Below are 16,663 nucleotides of genomic sequence, written 5' to 3' on the forward strand. Positions count from 1 at the left end.
CATGAAGCATTTTATTTTGAAGATAACTTCCGTTTTTTTGCGCGCTAATTTTCGAAAACTTCACTCTCCTGTGCCCCCTTGCATTAACGGATGGGAAACCACACTACCGCTCGTGACCACCTGAGGCTCTCTAAAGCGTATCGAGCCGAACGTTCGTTTTCGGCGTTTGGAAGACACAGAGGCATTATGGAAGTTGTAGGCGAGCTTTAGCAACCGGCTAACAACTAACTTCTCAGCCGCTGCTCCTACCCTGATTACTGTTGCCTACAACTTCAGAATGCTAAACGGGCTGCGTGTTGATGGCGGAGAGCAATGACTGAGGAGTTTGATGAAGATGTGGTGTTTGAGGTACGTATTACCACCCCTGTTTATTAGCAAAACTTGCAACCGATGCTTTGTCATACCGCTCGAGTTCTGTACTAAATATAGGAGCTACGAGCCCAATTCATTAGCTAGCCGAGCTAGCTATCAGTCCTGCCGTTTGCCCCGTTGCCATGCACTGCCAATCCTAAGCATTTCCACATATTTGGCTGGCTGCTTAACCGTGTTCCTACCAAGGAGCTTTGGTGGTCATGAGAAGGGGCTGAGCCGGGCTAGTTGTGCGCATTGTTTGTTGGTGTTTCATCACTACTAAGAGGTGGGGTGGGGATGACCACGTCCAATGCGTCGGTTCTGAAAAATGACACACACACCTCTGCATCCAGGATGATGACAACATGAGCTGCGACTTCGTGTGACCATGCATGTGAGTGGCAGTTAATATTTGTTTAACCGTCTGTGCAGGCTGGTGCTATATGCGTTTTTATGTTGGCTTATCAGAGCTGCAGCAGAGGAGCAGCTGGGGAGAACTGGGTCAGACATCGTTTGGGCAAATTTTAGCAGGGGGATATTTTTCTGCTTTCTGCATGGCTGATTTGCTTCTGAGCTTTCTTAAAGCAGGCAGCAATACCTCTGTTTATACCTCTCTGACAGGAAAGGATTATAACATGACACCTTGTACTTAGACTTGAGGAGAGAAGAACTAGGTGCCTGCTGACATCTGTGTGAGTGTGAGATGATTTCCAGATTCACATCCTCCCAGAGTAGAGAAGAAGGTGCATGGGAGAGAGGGTAGAGACTCAGCTGAGGGAAAGTCTCTGCCTTTCCCTCGTCTTTTTATTCACGGCAAGACAAACTGGGACAAAAATCGGGATGAGTGTCAGCTCACCCTGAATCCAGTTGATTAATCTAATCATCACATTTCCTCTCCTTCTCCCAGTTTTCATCCGTCCGGCTCTGTTTTATGCAATTTCCCCCCTCCTCCTTAACCGGTCTCTTTCTTTCTCTCTTTGCAGAATTCTCCTCTTTTCCAGTATCTGCAGGATCTAGGGCACACAGACTTTGAGGCATGTCCGACAGCATCACAGGAGGAGGAATATGGCGAGCAAGAGGGAGACCTCACCTCTCCCGGTGGAGACCCACAGAAAACCTCAGTGAGTTCCCCACATCCTCTCCCAGAAACGACACACTAACAACCACTTGATCTAAATCAAACCTCTAACACATTGCTCCCAAGTGACACACAAACCAGACAAAGACATGATCTTAAAATACAATAAAAGGCTTTGTAGATAGAACTTGTTATTAAAAAAACACTATCCATGAGTGACAAAGAACATAAAAGCAGTTATTCGTTCTTCAAAAAGGGTGGGAAAAAACCACAGGGATCTTTGAAGCAATGTGTTTGTTAGCTGAAGAACATAATTAGTTTGTTTAAAATGTATAAAAAACAGTTTTGCATTATTCCTCTGTGGAAAAAATCTTACAAAGTCAGACTAAAATCCAATGTTAAGTTAGTTTTAAAATAGGATATTTGAGTTTAGGAATAATTCTTAATTTCTTTTTTGTGGATTATTTACCTGGTTGATTGGTCTATAAAATGTCTGAAAATGAAATAAATGCACAAATTAACAGTAGTCTGTGCTTTTGTAATCTCACTTCTGGCCATTTGTTAAACAAAAATTTGTTACACGGTTGAGTGAATGGAACACAGATTCAGCTTAAAATAAATTTATAAGCAAGAGACTGCTTGACATCCAGCTCCGACCTTACAGTCAGTTAATCTTTATTGCATAATCATGATCCATAGAAGGAAAATACATTACATAAAACACAAGAAATTACATATATATTAAATCTGTTACATAAATTAATAACAACAATAATATTTCTTGTTTTATTTTTGGATCATTTCATTTATTCATTGGTCTATAAAGTGTCTGAAAATAGTGAAAAATGAGAAAAAAGTTAAGATCTTTAAGGTATTAAAAGGTTAATTTTTTTTATTAGATATAAACTGTTCAGATGGTGGAACCTGTCCATTTATTTGCCTGTAATTACTGAAAAAATAGCAATAGCAATAAGATTTAACAATATCCTTATTAACATTAATAACAATGGAGCCGAAAAAGAAATACTGAGAAAAATCTGTTTGCCCCTTCAGAACATGTTACGAGCCAAACACTGCAGCGTGCTTTACGTGGATCAGTTTCTGACACCAGCTCTCTGTTAGAGCTCAGATAGGCTGCACATTAAGTTTTAGGTCATATAAAACATCTTCTTCATTGTCAAACAAGCCCTCATCAGGTTAGGTTATTGCTCTAACCATGTTTTCTGCAGCCCTGAGCGGGCAGCATGTGTGCACGATTGTGCAGTCAGGCAGAAAGTAATTGATCTGGATATTGACTCCTCACACGTATTGACACGCAGTCGTCCACAGACAGCGGTTGCGTGAGTTGTGTTTATATGTTTCACTTTGGACAGACATTGAGAGCAGGGCTTCATGCACACTGATTCAGGTATATTTTTCTCTCCCTGCTGCTGCTCTGATTCTCAGAAGAGAACGCCTGAATACGATTACCGACATGCTGCTTTCCGCCTGACGTAATTCCTGCCTCTGTGAGCGTCCGTTTACAGCCTGCGTGTGTGTGCTGATGATCACATGTGTGCTACATGCTTTTTTTCCCCCTGCAATTAAAAGATTTAAACTCCTGAATTTTTAATGGTACTTTCATCATGCTAACCGTAAACGTCTGCGGTTTGAAGCGGCCTGTGATTCAGTCTGAGGATGGGAAGCTCAGGACAACATGACTCGGCCTCCCCTCCTCCTGAAATGGGAAATGGTGTTCAGGAACTTTCCGTATGTGTCATGCTTCCTCCCTGCTGTGCACTGTTGTTCTAAGGAGTCAAGGAGGATGAGGGACTCAGATCAGGCAGGAAAGCTTTTTGGTTGTTCCACCGTGATCCGTTTCCTGGAGTCCAGATAAAGCTGGAGCTCAAGCAAAAACGATTCGACCACATAGACAGATCTCATTACAGTAAAATCCTGACCCTAACACGGGGTAAACGCACAGCGTGTTTAAAGATTCTGAAAAATAAGCTGTTTGTTTATTCGGTTTTTGAGGTGGCATTATTCCCGAAGTTACACTACTGATGAATGAATAATGCTTCCCTCTCAGCTACTTCTTTACTGTGCTTCCTTACTTTAATTATAGGTCCAAATACAACCCCAGTTCTAAAAAAGTTGGGTGCTGTAAAATCTCATAAAGCCTTTTTTATTCACAGTAGAACATTGATAGCACATCTAATGTTTAAACCTTGAAAATTGAACATTTTAGGAAAAATAAAGTAATTTAAAATTTTGATGACAGCGACATGTGTCAAAATGTTGAGATGGGGGCAACAAAAGGCTAGAAAAGGAAGTTGTACTAAAAAGAAACAGCTTGAGGAACATTTTGCAAATAATTCAGTTCATTGGCAACAGGTCAGTGACATGGCTGGGAATGAGAAAGAGCATCTGAGTAAGGCAGAGTTTCTTATTAAAGAAGTTCACCAAGTTCCAGTCTGTTTCATGGAAGGCCTTTCATATTTCAGCAAGACAATGCTGAGCCACATACTGAAGCTGTTACAACACTATGGCATCATAGTAGAAGTGTCACAGTGCTGAACTAGTCTGCCTGTAATCCAGATCTTCTGGAGCATCGTGAAGGGAAAAATACCCAGAAGAAGACCCAGGATTGTTGAGCAGCTAGAATCATCTATCAGACAAGAACAGGACAACATTCCTCCCCCAAAAATCCAGCAGCTGCTCTCTTTAGTTCCCAGATGTTTACAGACTGTTTTTAAAAGAAGAGGGAATGCTGCACAGTGGTAAACACAGCTCTGTCCCAACTTCTTAAAAACATTTTCTCAGTTTAAATGGTTGATCTATTTCTGTGTTTCCAGAGTTGTTATAATTTTGCATTTTCAAATGAGCTTTTCTTTCAGTTTCATTTTGAGGCTTGCTTTGAGTTTACCTTCAGTTAGATTGGTCATTTCAGCTTTGTTCTTATATTGTTGGAAATCTTTAGTTTGGTTTTGGTTTTACTATATTCAGAATTTGTTTTGTTTTTAATCGCTGTTATATTGAGGTTGCTTGTCTGGAGAATATTTAAGAAGTTGCAAACGCAGCACGTTTGGAGGCAGCTGACTCACAGCCACGGAGACAGTCAACAGTGCATTTATGCTTCTGTGTTAAATCTGCACCACAGGTACATCGTAGCTGAAAACCCTGCACTGTAACCTGAGAACTACATGTTGCTGTTAATGCAGAAGCCATAGGTATTTCAGGTGTTCATTATACTTTCCACACCAGAGTGAACAGAGTTGTGGTCCACACTGGCAGCACACATGGTGATGGGTTAGACTCACTCTCTGATCAGTAATCAATACGACCGCAGCCTTTAGACTAATAACACTTTGGATTTTTTTCTTTTCATCCCCAGAGAAAAAGGGTCAGAGTGGCCTGGCTGCCCATGTCGGATCAATAACCCCCTGCTTCTGCTGTAAACTGGAGCACATGCAGACTTCAGATAATGTTATCACGCTAATCTCCAGGCTGGCCTTCATTTTTTTGTAACATTAGCAGAACAAGAACCAAAGCCTCCAGGCCGAAAACGTCTTTCAAAATGAGTCCTGTTTTTTTTAACAAAGCATTTCACTGATACCACTAAGCAACACTAAGCAGATTAGTGAAAAGAAAATCCCATTCATGACTAGTACACGGGTTGGATTTGTTTTTTTGTTGTTTTAGCCGCACATGAAAAAATACGTTACAACATACCAAAAAGCCAGAGGCTCGCCGTCTCAGTTAATCGTATATTTTACTGTGCTAGGAATCCAGGCTCCTAGGAAGCGAGAAATAAAACAGAAGTGTGTCTGCATTGTGTCGAATGAAGGGCGTACAAACTTTTCATATTTCTGGAATCAAAGGAGCCCGTCCTTTTCCTCTGTCCGGCCTGCATTTTGAAGGGATAAAAGGTAGTCTTGTTGAGGCAGAAAGTGTAAACGCTAAACTAGAAATTCATCAAAGTGAAGCGGTTGTGTGGCTTTCGTGCCCTGGTGCTGATATAAAAGACTCGTGGGTGTTTCACAAACACACATTGCACTTATTGTGGTTGCCTGAAAGGCTTTGTCTCCTGGGATACTCCTTTTTTTTCCCTTTTTTTTTTTGGAAGTGTGTTTGCACACTCGTTCTGGGACTCGAAGCAAACCAAAACAGTCTGAAGACATGTGGGTGCAGAGCAGTGATCCAGCAGGTCAATGGTTTCCAGTGCATCTGAGTCACTGAACTGAATGACACACTTAAATTTGAAATTTTTGAAGGGAAGTATTTGGATCGGAGAGTAGAGAATGGTTGTTTATTGATGTTTTTCTTGTGTTTTTTAAATTAATATAGCCTTTTTTTCATTATAATAGCTGTGTACTTTGTTGTCCTGATTGAGGTTTTCTATCAGTTGTTTGTTTTGTGTTAAAAATGTAATAAATATGTTGGCAAACAAAAAGTCATAGAGGTGATTCATAGTGGGATATTTCACTTTTATTCTTTTGTTTACTATTGGCGGGATAAAATATTGCATGAAGCTGGAATGGAATCCTGACCTAAATGATCCAAACCTTTCCCTTGTGTGTAATATGCAGGGCTTATGGAGACTGGCTGAGGCCTTATGGAGATGGAGCCCATTTCACCAGGCGGCAGCATCTCGCAAGCTGGACCAGAAGCTGGTAGGTGCAGGAAGACTGGCACTGAAACCAGCGCCTACAGTTCGTGTTTTTGTTTGGTTTGTTTTTGTTTTGTTTTTTTAAAATAAACTTTTTTTTTTGCCCTCTGCAGGACTGCATGTTCGGCCAGTACTCGGTCAGGTGCATTCTGGACCAGGACGTGCTGCTGCAGGAGGACGTGGAGCTGATCGAGCTCTTAGACCCGAGTCTGCTCACCCTCGGCTCCTCACCCTCTGGCTCGCCTCGCAGAGCGAACACCTTACCTAGACCGAGCCTCATCGCCAAGCCCTCCCTATGGTACGCCACTTTGAAACAGACAGTCGAGAACTCCCTTTCACAAATATTGAATGACTTTTTTTGCATCCAAGGTATTGGATATCTTCTACAAAACTAAATGTCAAATTTTTTGACCAAAATTCTTATCATATGAAACTTAGCTATTCTGTAGGCTTTCATTGGCACAGAAGCGCCACCTTCAATCATAGGAAAACTGGCTTAAATGGCAGGTGGCCTTTAAGGGGAGTGTTGTTTCAAGTGGTCAATGAAGTGAGGGGCCGCACTAAAGTTTGACAGGAAATAAATAAGGATTATTGTCTTTATAAAGCTGGTTGCATTTAAAGTCTCTATTATTAAGTTTTACAGGTGAATAGTCTTAGTTTGTCAATGAAGCTCTTACAGTTCAAAATTCTTTTGGCTAAAATTGATGTTTCATAAAGCTTTTAAGTGAAAAGGTCTCTATGAGGTCAAGAATGAACCTCTGTGTTCATTATTTTTAATGATTCATGAAAATTCAGCATCTTAGTGGGAGTTTTACATCAAAGAGCTTCAAAAACAGGAATTTAACAATGTTTGATGAATGCTGATGCTGGAGAAAATCCAGTGCAGATATAAATTGCATCACACACAGGATGATGTGGTGCATGATCGTTATAGCTTTAATTAATGTGACTCCAGAACCACAGAAGACATTACACAGCCGTTTACTCCCACGTACTCCCCAACTCTAATAATCTAACACTGACATGTAAAATTGTTGCCCTTTTATCCGGGCTCAGTACATATAAATGTTGACAGGGTCAAAATTCCTCCCTGTGCTCGTCTCTCAGGGACATGGCCGGGCTGGTCGGCCTGGCCTCAGTGCTGCTGGGGCTCTGCTCCGTGTCTGGGGGCCTGTGGTCGCTGGCTGCAGCTCCGTGGGGCTTGGCCCTGTTGGGCTGGGTGGGACTGAGGATGGTCACGTTGTGGAGACAGGGCCGTATGCAGAGAGCTGTCCACACCAGGGCCACCCAGCTCCAGACTCTGGTTCACAACGGCAAGACCCTGACGGGGCTGTCCCGAAAAGCCCTGCGTCTGGTGCAGGAGACTGAAGTCATCTCCAGAGGTTTCACCCTGTAAGTGTGCTTGTTTTACATCCACCCACACATCAATCGATCAGTGTAGTTAAGGTGGGCATTTACAGAATGTTGTCCCATATTTGACTGTTTATGCTAAACTAATTCTGTGTCCTAACCATTAGTTATCCTCTGTGTTTATCTTGGTTAATCGTTGATTTTTAGCCTACTGTGGTCTCTGTCTGTCTGTAGGCATGATGCACTGTATGTCACAGTCAATAAACAAGGGGAAAACAATCAGCATCACAATATAAAACAAAATGCCTTTTGGCAAAAATTCATAGTTCACTGTGCCTGGTGGTTATTTAGCTGCTAGAAGCTAATAATCATAGATATAAGCACTCTTTTAATATAAAAGGGCATCTTTGTGTATATATATCTATGGCTGATTTGACAAATGTGCTCACATGCTACATGCAAATATTGTAACGTTACTCACAGCTTTTCGAACAGTCTACATTTTACTGTAAAACAAGTTGTAAACTATCAGCGCCTGACATTTGGTTGACTTATCAGTGATGCTTCCTGCTGATAGCACCCTTTTTCAGGTCTTTTATTCTGAACGGCTCGGTTTTTCTGCTTGGAAGTTGAAAGAACAGTGTGGAGCTCCTGGTAGTGCATCCCATCACACACAGTCATTTCAGAGGATTACAAGGGCACACATATATGCACAGCCTTGATTGTTTTCCTCTGATGTCTCTGTGTACTCCTCTGTGTCCACATTTTACTGGAGTCAGTGATGATGAGCGTTTTCTTTTTTTAACCCCTAAGTGACCAAGTGGAGTCATTTTTGAACCCATCCATATAAGTGATATGTTTATCTAATTATTTTTTCCCTGAAGTTGTCCGTCGGCTTCTAGAACTTTGTTTAAAATATGTAAAATATTCTAATTTTCATCTTCTAATCACTATATTGTAGTGTTTTGCAATAAACCAGGACTAACAGACCTGCAGAGGTCCTCTTTTGCCTCCACCTTTTTTACACAAAAGCTGCTGGAGGATGGATTTGGTTATCTTTGGACAGCTATTTACATGCTGCTAGCTTGGATTAATACTCAAGTATTGATTCATTTAAGAAAAGATGATGTGTTGAGTTGCGTAGCTGTTCTTGTCACACCTGCTTGTTTCTGACACTAAAGCGTTTCTAACCCGTCTCAGTGTCTTTGTCTCGTCTTCTGTGATGTGTTGTTCAGTGTTGTGTGTTGCCCCCCTGCCTCTTTGGGACATCTCCACAGTTGTATCACATTTCACTTGTCAAGTTTGCTCGACAGGGTGAGTGCGGCCAGCTCCTTTAGCAGGGCGGGGCCGGGGGCGGGGCTACGTGGCCAGCAGCTCATCGGACTGAGGAAGGCCTTGTACCGGGCGCTGCGTTCGGCCTTCAGGGCATCGCGCAGGGCCACCTGTCACATGCTCAAGGCATATCCTTTACCTGAGATAACTGGGAGTGGATGCTGTTGTCAGGGAATTCTTTATTTTCATGATTTTTAAGCTTTTAGGAGCTTGAATTTAGACAGTTTCTTCTCTTCAGTATTTGAATGTCCTTTACCGAACTCATAATTGAATTTATCGTTGTCATCAAAGCGTGGTCACATATCTGAGGGAAATGTGATTGTCTTTGAAGGTTGAGGCTTTGATGGTGTGGGTGGAAATCCCAAAGCTTCCTTTGATGACAGTCAAGGCTACCTCTTTAAACTATTCGAAAAGATCCGCGCAGATCTATATAAAATGAGAAATTTATAAACTTCTATGTATTTATGCAAAAGAGACTTTCCACACTTCTATCACTTGTCCTTAATGCCCATCAACGTTCCCTCTGAACTCTGAGATCGATAATGTGACCAACTACGTGTCCGCGGTGCCTCTGAAGGAGCTGGGGCTTGGCCTGGGTATCGAACACCTGGGAGACGAGCAGGCCCAGGAGCTTACGGATGACTACAGCCTGCCTGCCTTGAAGGTAAAGCCCAAGGGTCAAAGGCAGTTAATCAAATTCTCATTGCGTTTACAATTTTGGCTTCCACTCATTATTAAAACACAAAAATCAGGAAAAGCACAGTTTTTTTTTCCCCCTAAAGACGTCTGTTTCTTTTTCTAAAATTCAAAAAATCTTTGATTTTTGATAACATCTCTGCTCCCCCTGTTAAATAATCCTGATTTCAGTTAACCAAAACAGTCGTTATTATGAATTTTGCCATATACTTTCTGTTTCCTGTTTATTTTCAGACACATTTTCGGACACTTTTAGCCAAATCGCTTATTTTCTTCAACCTTTTAGAGCTCGATAAATAACTAGGATACAAAAAAGTCTATTCATGCTCTGACCTCACTTTGGCTTCTGATTTTCAAAAGCCTGAAGCAGTGCTGAAGAAAGAGAGGAAGTGTGTTGGTTATATCGAAGCAAGAACGCCTGAAAGAAGCTATTTATCTCAGGTTTATTGGCTTGTCTTAATGCAGATGCTGTTCCAGCTGTGGGTCGGTCAAAGCTCCGAATGTTTCCGTCGGCTGGCCCTTCTCCTCTCTCAGAGCCGAGTAGAGGAGTCTGAGGAAATCAGACCCACAGAAGACGCCTCCTCTCCTCTTCCTCTTCCTCCTCCGCTCTACCGGTCCATCTCCGCCGTGACCGAGCCCCTCCATCACGCTCTGGCGAGCTGTCTCGGCGAAGTGCAGCGCAGCTTCGACTTTCACAGACACTTTGAGACCCAGCCGAGGACCACAGGCTGCGACAGGACAGGGCGAGCCAGAGAGAAATGCCGAGAGCTCAACACCCTCCACACCTCCATCCGAAGCCTGCAGCTGCACCTGAAAGCGCTGCTCAGCGAGTGAGAAAACCTTGAATAATCTCGTTCTAAATAAAAGGAGACCGTGTACCATTCAGAGATAGCAGGTCACCATAGCAACAAAGCAGAACATATACAGGGAGTGCAGAATTATTAGGCAAGTTGTATTTTTGAGGAATAATTTTATTATTGAACAACAACCATGTTCTCAATGAACCCAAAAAACTCATTAATATCAAAGCTGAATGTTTTTGGAAGTAGTTTTTAGTTTGTTTTTAGTTTGAGCTATTTTAGGGGGATATCTGTGTGTGCAGGTGACTATTACTGTGCAGAATTATTAGGCAACTTAACAAAAAACAAATATATACCCATTTCAATCATTTATTTTTACCAGTGAAACCAATATAACATCTCCACATTCACAAATATACATTTCTGACATTCAAAAACAAAACCAAAACAAATCAGCGACCAATATAGCCACCTTTCTTTGCAAGGACACTCAAAAGCCTGCCATCCATGGATTCTGTCAGTGTTTTGATCTGTTCACCATCAACATTGCGTGCAGCAGCAACCACAGCCTCCCAGACACTGTTCAGAGAGGTGTACTGTTTTCCCTCCTTGTAAATCTCACATTTGATGATGGACCACAGGTTCTCAATGGGGTTCAGATCAGGTGAACAAGGTGGCCATGTCATTAGTTTTTCTTCTTTTATACCCTTTCTTGTCAGCCACGCTGTGGAGTACTTGGACGCGTGTGATGGAGCATTGTCCTGCATGAAAATCATGTTTTTCTTGAAGGATGCAGACTTCTTCCTGTACCACTGCTTGAAGAAGGTGTCTTCCAGAAACTGGCAGTAGGACTGGGAGTTGAGCTTGACTCCATCCTCAACCCGAAAAGGCCCCACAAGCTCATCTTTGATGATACCAGCCCAAACCAGTACTCCACCTCCACCTTGCTGGCGTCTGAGTCGGACTGGAGCTCTCTGCCCTTTACCAATCCAGCCACGGGCCCATCCATCTGGCCCATCAAGACTTACTCTCATTTCATCAGTCCATAAAACCTTAGAAAAACCAGTCTTGAGATATTTCTTGGCCCAGTCTTGACGTTTCAGCTTGTGTGTCTTGTTCAGTGGTGGTCGTCTTTCAGCCTTTCTTACCTTGGCCATGTCTCTGAGTATTGCACACCTTGTGCTTTTGGGCACTCCAGTGATGTTGCAGCTCTGAAATATGGCCAAACTGGTGGCAAGTGGCATCTTGGCAGCTGCACGCTTGACTTTTCTCAGTTCATGGGCAGTTATTTTGCTCCTTGGTTTTTCCTGTTGACCCTGTTGACTATTTTGAATGAAACGCTTGATTGTTCGATGATCACGCTTCAGAAGCTTTGCAATTTTGAGACTGCTGCATCCCTCTGCAAGATATCTCACTATTTTTGACTTTTCTGAGCCTGTCAAGTCCTTCTTTTGACCCATTTTGCCAAAGGAAAGGACGTTGCCTAATAATTATGCACATCTGATATAGGGTGTTGATGTCATTAGACCACACCCCTTCTCATTACAGAGATGCACATCACCTAATATGCTTAATTGGTAGTAGGCTTTCGAGCCTATACAGCTTGGAGTAAGACAACATGCATGAAGAGGATGATGTGGACAAAATACTCATTTGCCTAATAATTCTGCACTCCCTGTAGAAGAAAATTGTGTATAAAGAACCTCTTTCTTTGTCATCATCAGGATGATCATCCTGGAGGACGACCTGGAGAAGCTGATGGTGTCCAAGGAGCTGACGGAGTTGACGCTCGAGGGCTACCAGGACCTGAGCGACCGGCTCCACCAGCTGCAGCCACACATGCAGGCTAGCACTGGCTGCTGGGAGGACACCATCAGTCAGGTGGAGCGCATGCTGAGACGAGCCAACGCCTGTACAGGTGAGGCGGGTCAAACGCATAATGTCAGGTTCGACCTGTGAAGGCATCGCAGTGACTTCCACGTTATCAGCTCAGTGGTTTCACGTAACTTCAGGCCTATTTTTATCCCTCCTTCCTTTACCATGACTCAAGACTGTTGCCGGTCATGAAGGAAGTTGCTTAAACACATTGTAGGACAAGAAATAGACCAATCATAGCACAGCTGTCTGCACAGTGACCAAACTGTTGCTTTCCCACAATAATGTTAGTCTGAAATCTTTCTGTGTAGCCAGCGCTGAGGGTCTGGAGCAGTGCAGTCCTCCTCCACCTGAGGTTCCCGATCCTCCTCCATCCTACCCGCTGATCCTGGACAGAGACCCCGTGCCGGAGGAGCTGGTAAGATCAGCTGTCGACTGTTTAACATTAAATCTGAAGCTATTTTTAGCACGATTGTTGAGTATTTTTTGTCAGGACAGGAAACCATGTGTATAACTCGTGCCCCTTCCCCTGATGACTTATTGCCCTGTTGTCAGCCTCTCCCACTCTTTTATTCGACCAGGAGTGGGAGGCCTACGTGTCTGACTCGGACTCTGATGGCGAAGGCAGAGGGTCATGGTCTGACATGTTGTCACCGGAGGAGCGGGAGCGGCAGCGGCGGGAGAGGGAGGAGTCCCGTCGCGTCCTGTCTGAGCTGAAAGCTGTCCTGGGCTTCCGTGCGTCAGAGGGGGAGAGGATGAAGAGGAAGCAGCTGCTCTTCAGCGACCAAGGTCTGCACTGGACGTTCGAAAAACGCGTCTACTGATCCTCAGGATGACAGTTCATAAAATCTGCGTGTACATTTTTAAATGCATGCAGGCAAAACGAATAATTATTACTCAAATTTTGAGCTAATGTTCCTTATTAATGTTATGTTATAGTTAGCAGCAGAGCCTAATAAATAATTATTATTCCTACAAGTTTCCCCACCAGCAGATGTCACTGAAATCATCCACGTCTTTCTTTCTTTCTCGCAGCCGCCGTGGGGCTTTCGGTTCACACAGAGGGTTCAGACCCTTCCACTCAGCCGTCAGACGATCTGACATCTGTGGGCAAAGGAGAACCTGCCATCGACAGAGGAAACAACCTATCAGAGCGCTCTGCTGGAAATGAAGAGAAGGAGCAGGAAGGAAGACACGATGGGGTGAGGCCTAACCCCTCCACCGACCCCGTGACAGAGTTCAGCTGCGGTGTGGAGCAATCAGAGATGGGAGGAACGTCTGTCTGCAGCAGAGGAGGAGGAGGTGCGTCAGAGCTGCACCAGTATGATGGCGTCCTGGAGGAGGGGGAGGGGGAGAACGGCCTGGACTGCTTCCTGAAGCCTAAAGTCTCCGCCGTCTCTGTGATGGACAGACTGACGGAGATCCACGGCTCTGAGGCGCTCAGCTTCAGCTCCGCCCTCGCAGCTCAGGTGGCTGCTCGCTCACACTCCCTCATCAGCATGGAGGAGCAGACGTTCGGAGATGATGATGACAAGGAGGAGAAAGAGGGGGACGACGAAGAGGGCAGAGACAGACAAAACCCAGAGAAGGACTAGAGATGAAACCGCTTTAACCGAGCACTAAGCAGAGACAGTGTTTATGTCTGTGTTACATCAGAGAAAATCCAGCCCACGACACTCTGTCACCCATCCGTCCACATTACTGTACATTACCCACAATTCTTACTGCTCTGTTTGCTGTTAAAACTCAGGTACCAGAACCACTATAACAACATGAAGACCTTACAGTGTTGAGGTCAGCAGACCCCGGTGTCATCCACACTCTGAAACGTGATCACAGTCGCTCTGTAGATGTGGAAGAAACTTCTGATTGTATGAGAAGAAAAACGGTTTTAGTTGCACATTTTTTAACTTTAAATCAGAGCTGCACTGTGTGTTCAGGCAGAAACCCCTCCACAGTCATCTGATTTTATTCATTTATAATAATAACACGAAAAATTTTATAAAATTGGAATTTGAAAAAATTTATTCATAATATAAAGAATAACAAGCGACCTGCAGGCTGAAAGGCTGCAGATGGCTTCCTTTAGTTCTCTTCCTCCTTTCCTGTCTCCTCTCACCTGTTCTCATCCAATAAAGGTTTAGAACTCCTTAAAAATTGCAAAGTTTGGACCCAAATACAGGACGCTGGAGACAGATAAGTATCTAAAAACACTCGGAGGCATAACAGCAGCTGAACACAGTTAAGAGGCGAGAATAGTCAGGGAATCGGGTAAAGGACACAAAGCTAACCTTCAGTAAAGCAGGAAGTAACCCAAAACGAACCAAGCTGCATTAAACAATGCTGGCATTAAACATGAAGACAGAGGGGCAAGCTGCCAACAAAGCTCAATATAACCAGGCTTTCTCTGCTTTAGGTGGCTTAAAATTAACATTTGTTTTACAGCTCTGCGTGAGGCTGTTTATTTCGACAGCTGCACACGAGAGCTCCAAAACGCTGCAGACATTTAAATATTAAAAGGTGACTCTGTGTGTTCAGGTCTGACGCTCTCTGACGAAGGAATCACTTTAGTTCAAACTAAAAGTCATTTACTTTTTATATTCTCAATTCAGTGGGTTTCCAACGGAAGATTGTTCTCGCCATTGGAAAAAAATAAATACATCTCGCCATGAGACGACTTATAAATGTAAACATCTGAGATAATAATCTTTTTTTTTCCTGTGGCGTTAAAAAGCTTTCACAGATTTTAAACAAAACTCTGAACATAACCTGCTCCAGCATAGGTTGCCATGGTGATTCAGCCTGGTGAAAAGAGGCTTTAAGCCTGTTCTGCAGTACACCATTCTGAGCCTGAGACACAAACAGAAAGACAAAACTGAGAGAGGAGCAGATGAGGAAACGCCAGGGGAACTGTACTCACAGGAAGTAAACTCAAACCAGGAATTCAACACTAACACCAACTTAAATAAAACAATAAAAAAAAAAAGTGTACTGCAGGTTCTACATGCTTAGCCAGTTTCTAAATATGAATCCAAAAGTTTTTAATACACATCAGGAAATCTGAGCCTTAATGTTTCAGGGAGTAAAATACACAGTGAAATCTGTCCAGGAGCGATTTTCTGTCTGAACACACACACCGAGGAGCTGAAGGTCAAATCAGCTGATTTCTTAAGGATCTGTGTGAGAGGCAGCTCTGCGGGAAAAGGAAGTGAAGCTATTTTTACAATCAGCGCTTTTATTTTTGTCCTCGTGGGGGCTTCTGCGCCCCTGATGGGACTCGGAGGAGGTGACATGTAGCTGAACATGCGTCCACAATCCTGTTTCCAGTGACGTTTTGTGAACTGCTCACAGTTCGATCCCCTTTCTCTGCGTCAGTGTTTACAGGGCCACGCTCAGCGGAAGGGTCGGGCTCAAACGTGTGAGTTTAATGATCTGCTGTGAGTTTACGTTCACCTCTACGGGTACGGTATTAAAAGAAACAAAGGTGTATTTCTCTCATTTGTCTGACAGCCCTGATGCTGGCCCCGCCTCCAACCCAACCAGCCCTCTCTCCTGTCACCGTGTCTGCCTTGTCCTCCTGCATTTTTCAGTGTGAAATAAAAAACCATCCTGGAAGTTTGTCCTCACGCTCGTGTGTCACAGCGGGGTTAAAGAACAGGTTGGGTCGGTTATTTGATCTGTTTCGTGTGGGATTTTGTTCTTGCCTGACTTACAACAGCTGCAGCTGCTGCTGCGCCTTCTTTGGGTCCCTCTTGGCTTTGGAGGCAAATACTTAGATCTGCAGTGGGCAGAGGTAGCTGCTAAAGTTACTTTTAGTTAACTAAACTAAAACTAAACCCTAACTCTTTCCTCTGTGAATGCCAAATAGAGCTGACACTTGTTTTGGTCATATTTCAAGCCTGGCTATGCATTAAGAAGTCAATGAGGGGTATCTCTGCCCTTCTAATGGTCATCAAATCTCATCTTTAATGATGTATACTGAGGTGTTAAAACACTTTAATTAGGGTACATGGAAGGTCTTCATGGTGGAAAGAGTTAATGTAGGTGTGAGTAAGGCACTTCACCAAAAACCAAGAACAGACATATGCTCAAAGAGATCTTAAAAACAGCCTGAATCAGTTACAATTGTTCATCTTGTATCTGTTCAGCTGACCTTACTAGTGCCGAATTGGACCTCTTTTTGTCTTCTAAACTGCAATAATTCTACATGGCACAGATTCAATAAGGTGCTGGTAATATTTCTCTGAGATGGCTTCCAGTAGAGCATCCTAAAGGTGCTCCGTTGGACTATGGAGGGCGTTTGAGTACAGAGTACATCAGAAGATATGCACACTGTGGCCGTTAAGGGATGGCAACAATCAAAGAATATATGCAGGTAGGCCATGGAGTTTAAACAATACTCAGTTGGTACTAAGGAGGTAAAAGTGTGCATATCCTGCACACAAGCAGCAGCAACCTGAACTATGGATACAAGGAAGGGATGGATCCATGCTTTTATGATTTTTACATTAAATTCTAACCCTGAATGTCACA

The 16,663-nt window shown here is 43.4% G+C and overlaps 1 protein-coding gene across 1 annotated transcript; it reads left to right on the forward strand.

Moving 5' to 3' along the window:
* Nucleotides 1-199: 199 nt before the first annotated feature.
* On the forward strand, nt 200-15,828 carry vezt (vezatin, adherens junctions transmembrane protein). The gene is made up of 12 exons (XM_085375759.1): nt 200-348; nt 1,335-1,472; nt 5,998-6,081; nt 6,191-6,375; nt 7,185-7,469; nt 8,729-8,887; nt 9,276-9,423; nt 9,921-10,285; nt 11,980-12,173; nt 12,442-12,548; nt 12,712-12,919; nt 13,166-15,828. The coding sequence occupies exons 1-12, from the start codon at nt 313-315 to the stop codon at nt 13,723-13,725; spliced, it is 2,469 nt and encodes an 822-aa protein (XP_085231885.1). The 5' UTR covers nt 200-312; the 3' UTR covers nt 13,726-15,828.
* The last annotated feature ends 835 nt before the right edge of the window (nt 15,829-16,663 follow it).

The sequence above is a fragment of the Diplotaxodon limnothrissa genome, linkage group LG17 (assembly GCF_057381915.1).
Source record: "Diplotaxodon limnothrissa isolate DT_005_m linkage group LG17, D_limnothrissa_male_GT1.1, whole genome shotgun sequence".
NCBI classification, from domain to species: Eukaryota; Metazoa; Chordata; class Actinopteri; order Cichliformes; family Cichlidae; genus Diplotaxodon; species Diplotaxodon limnothrissa.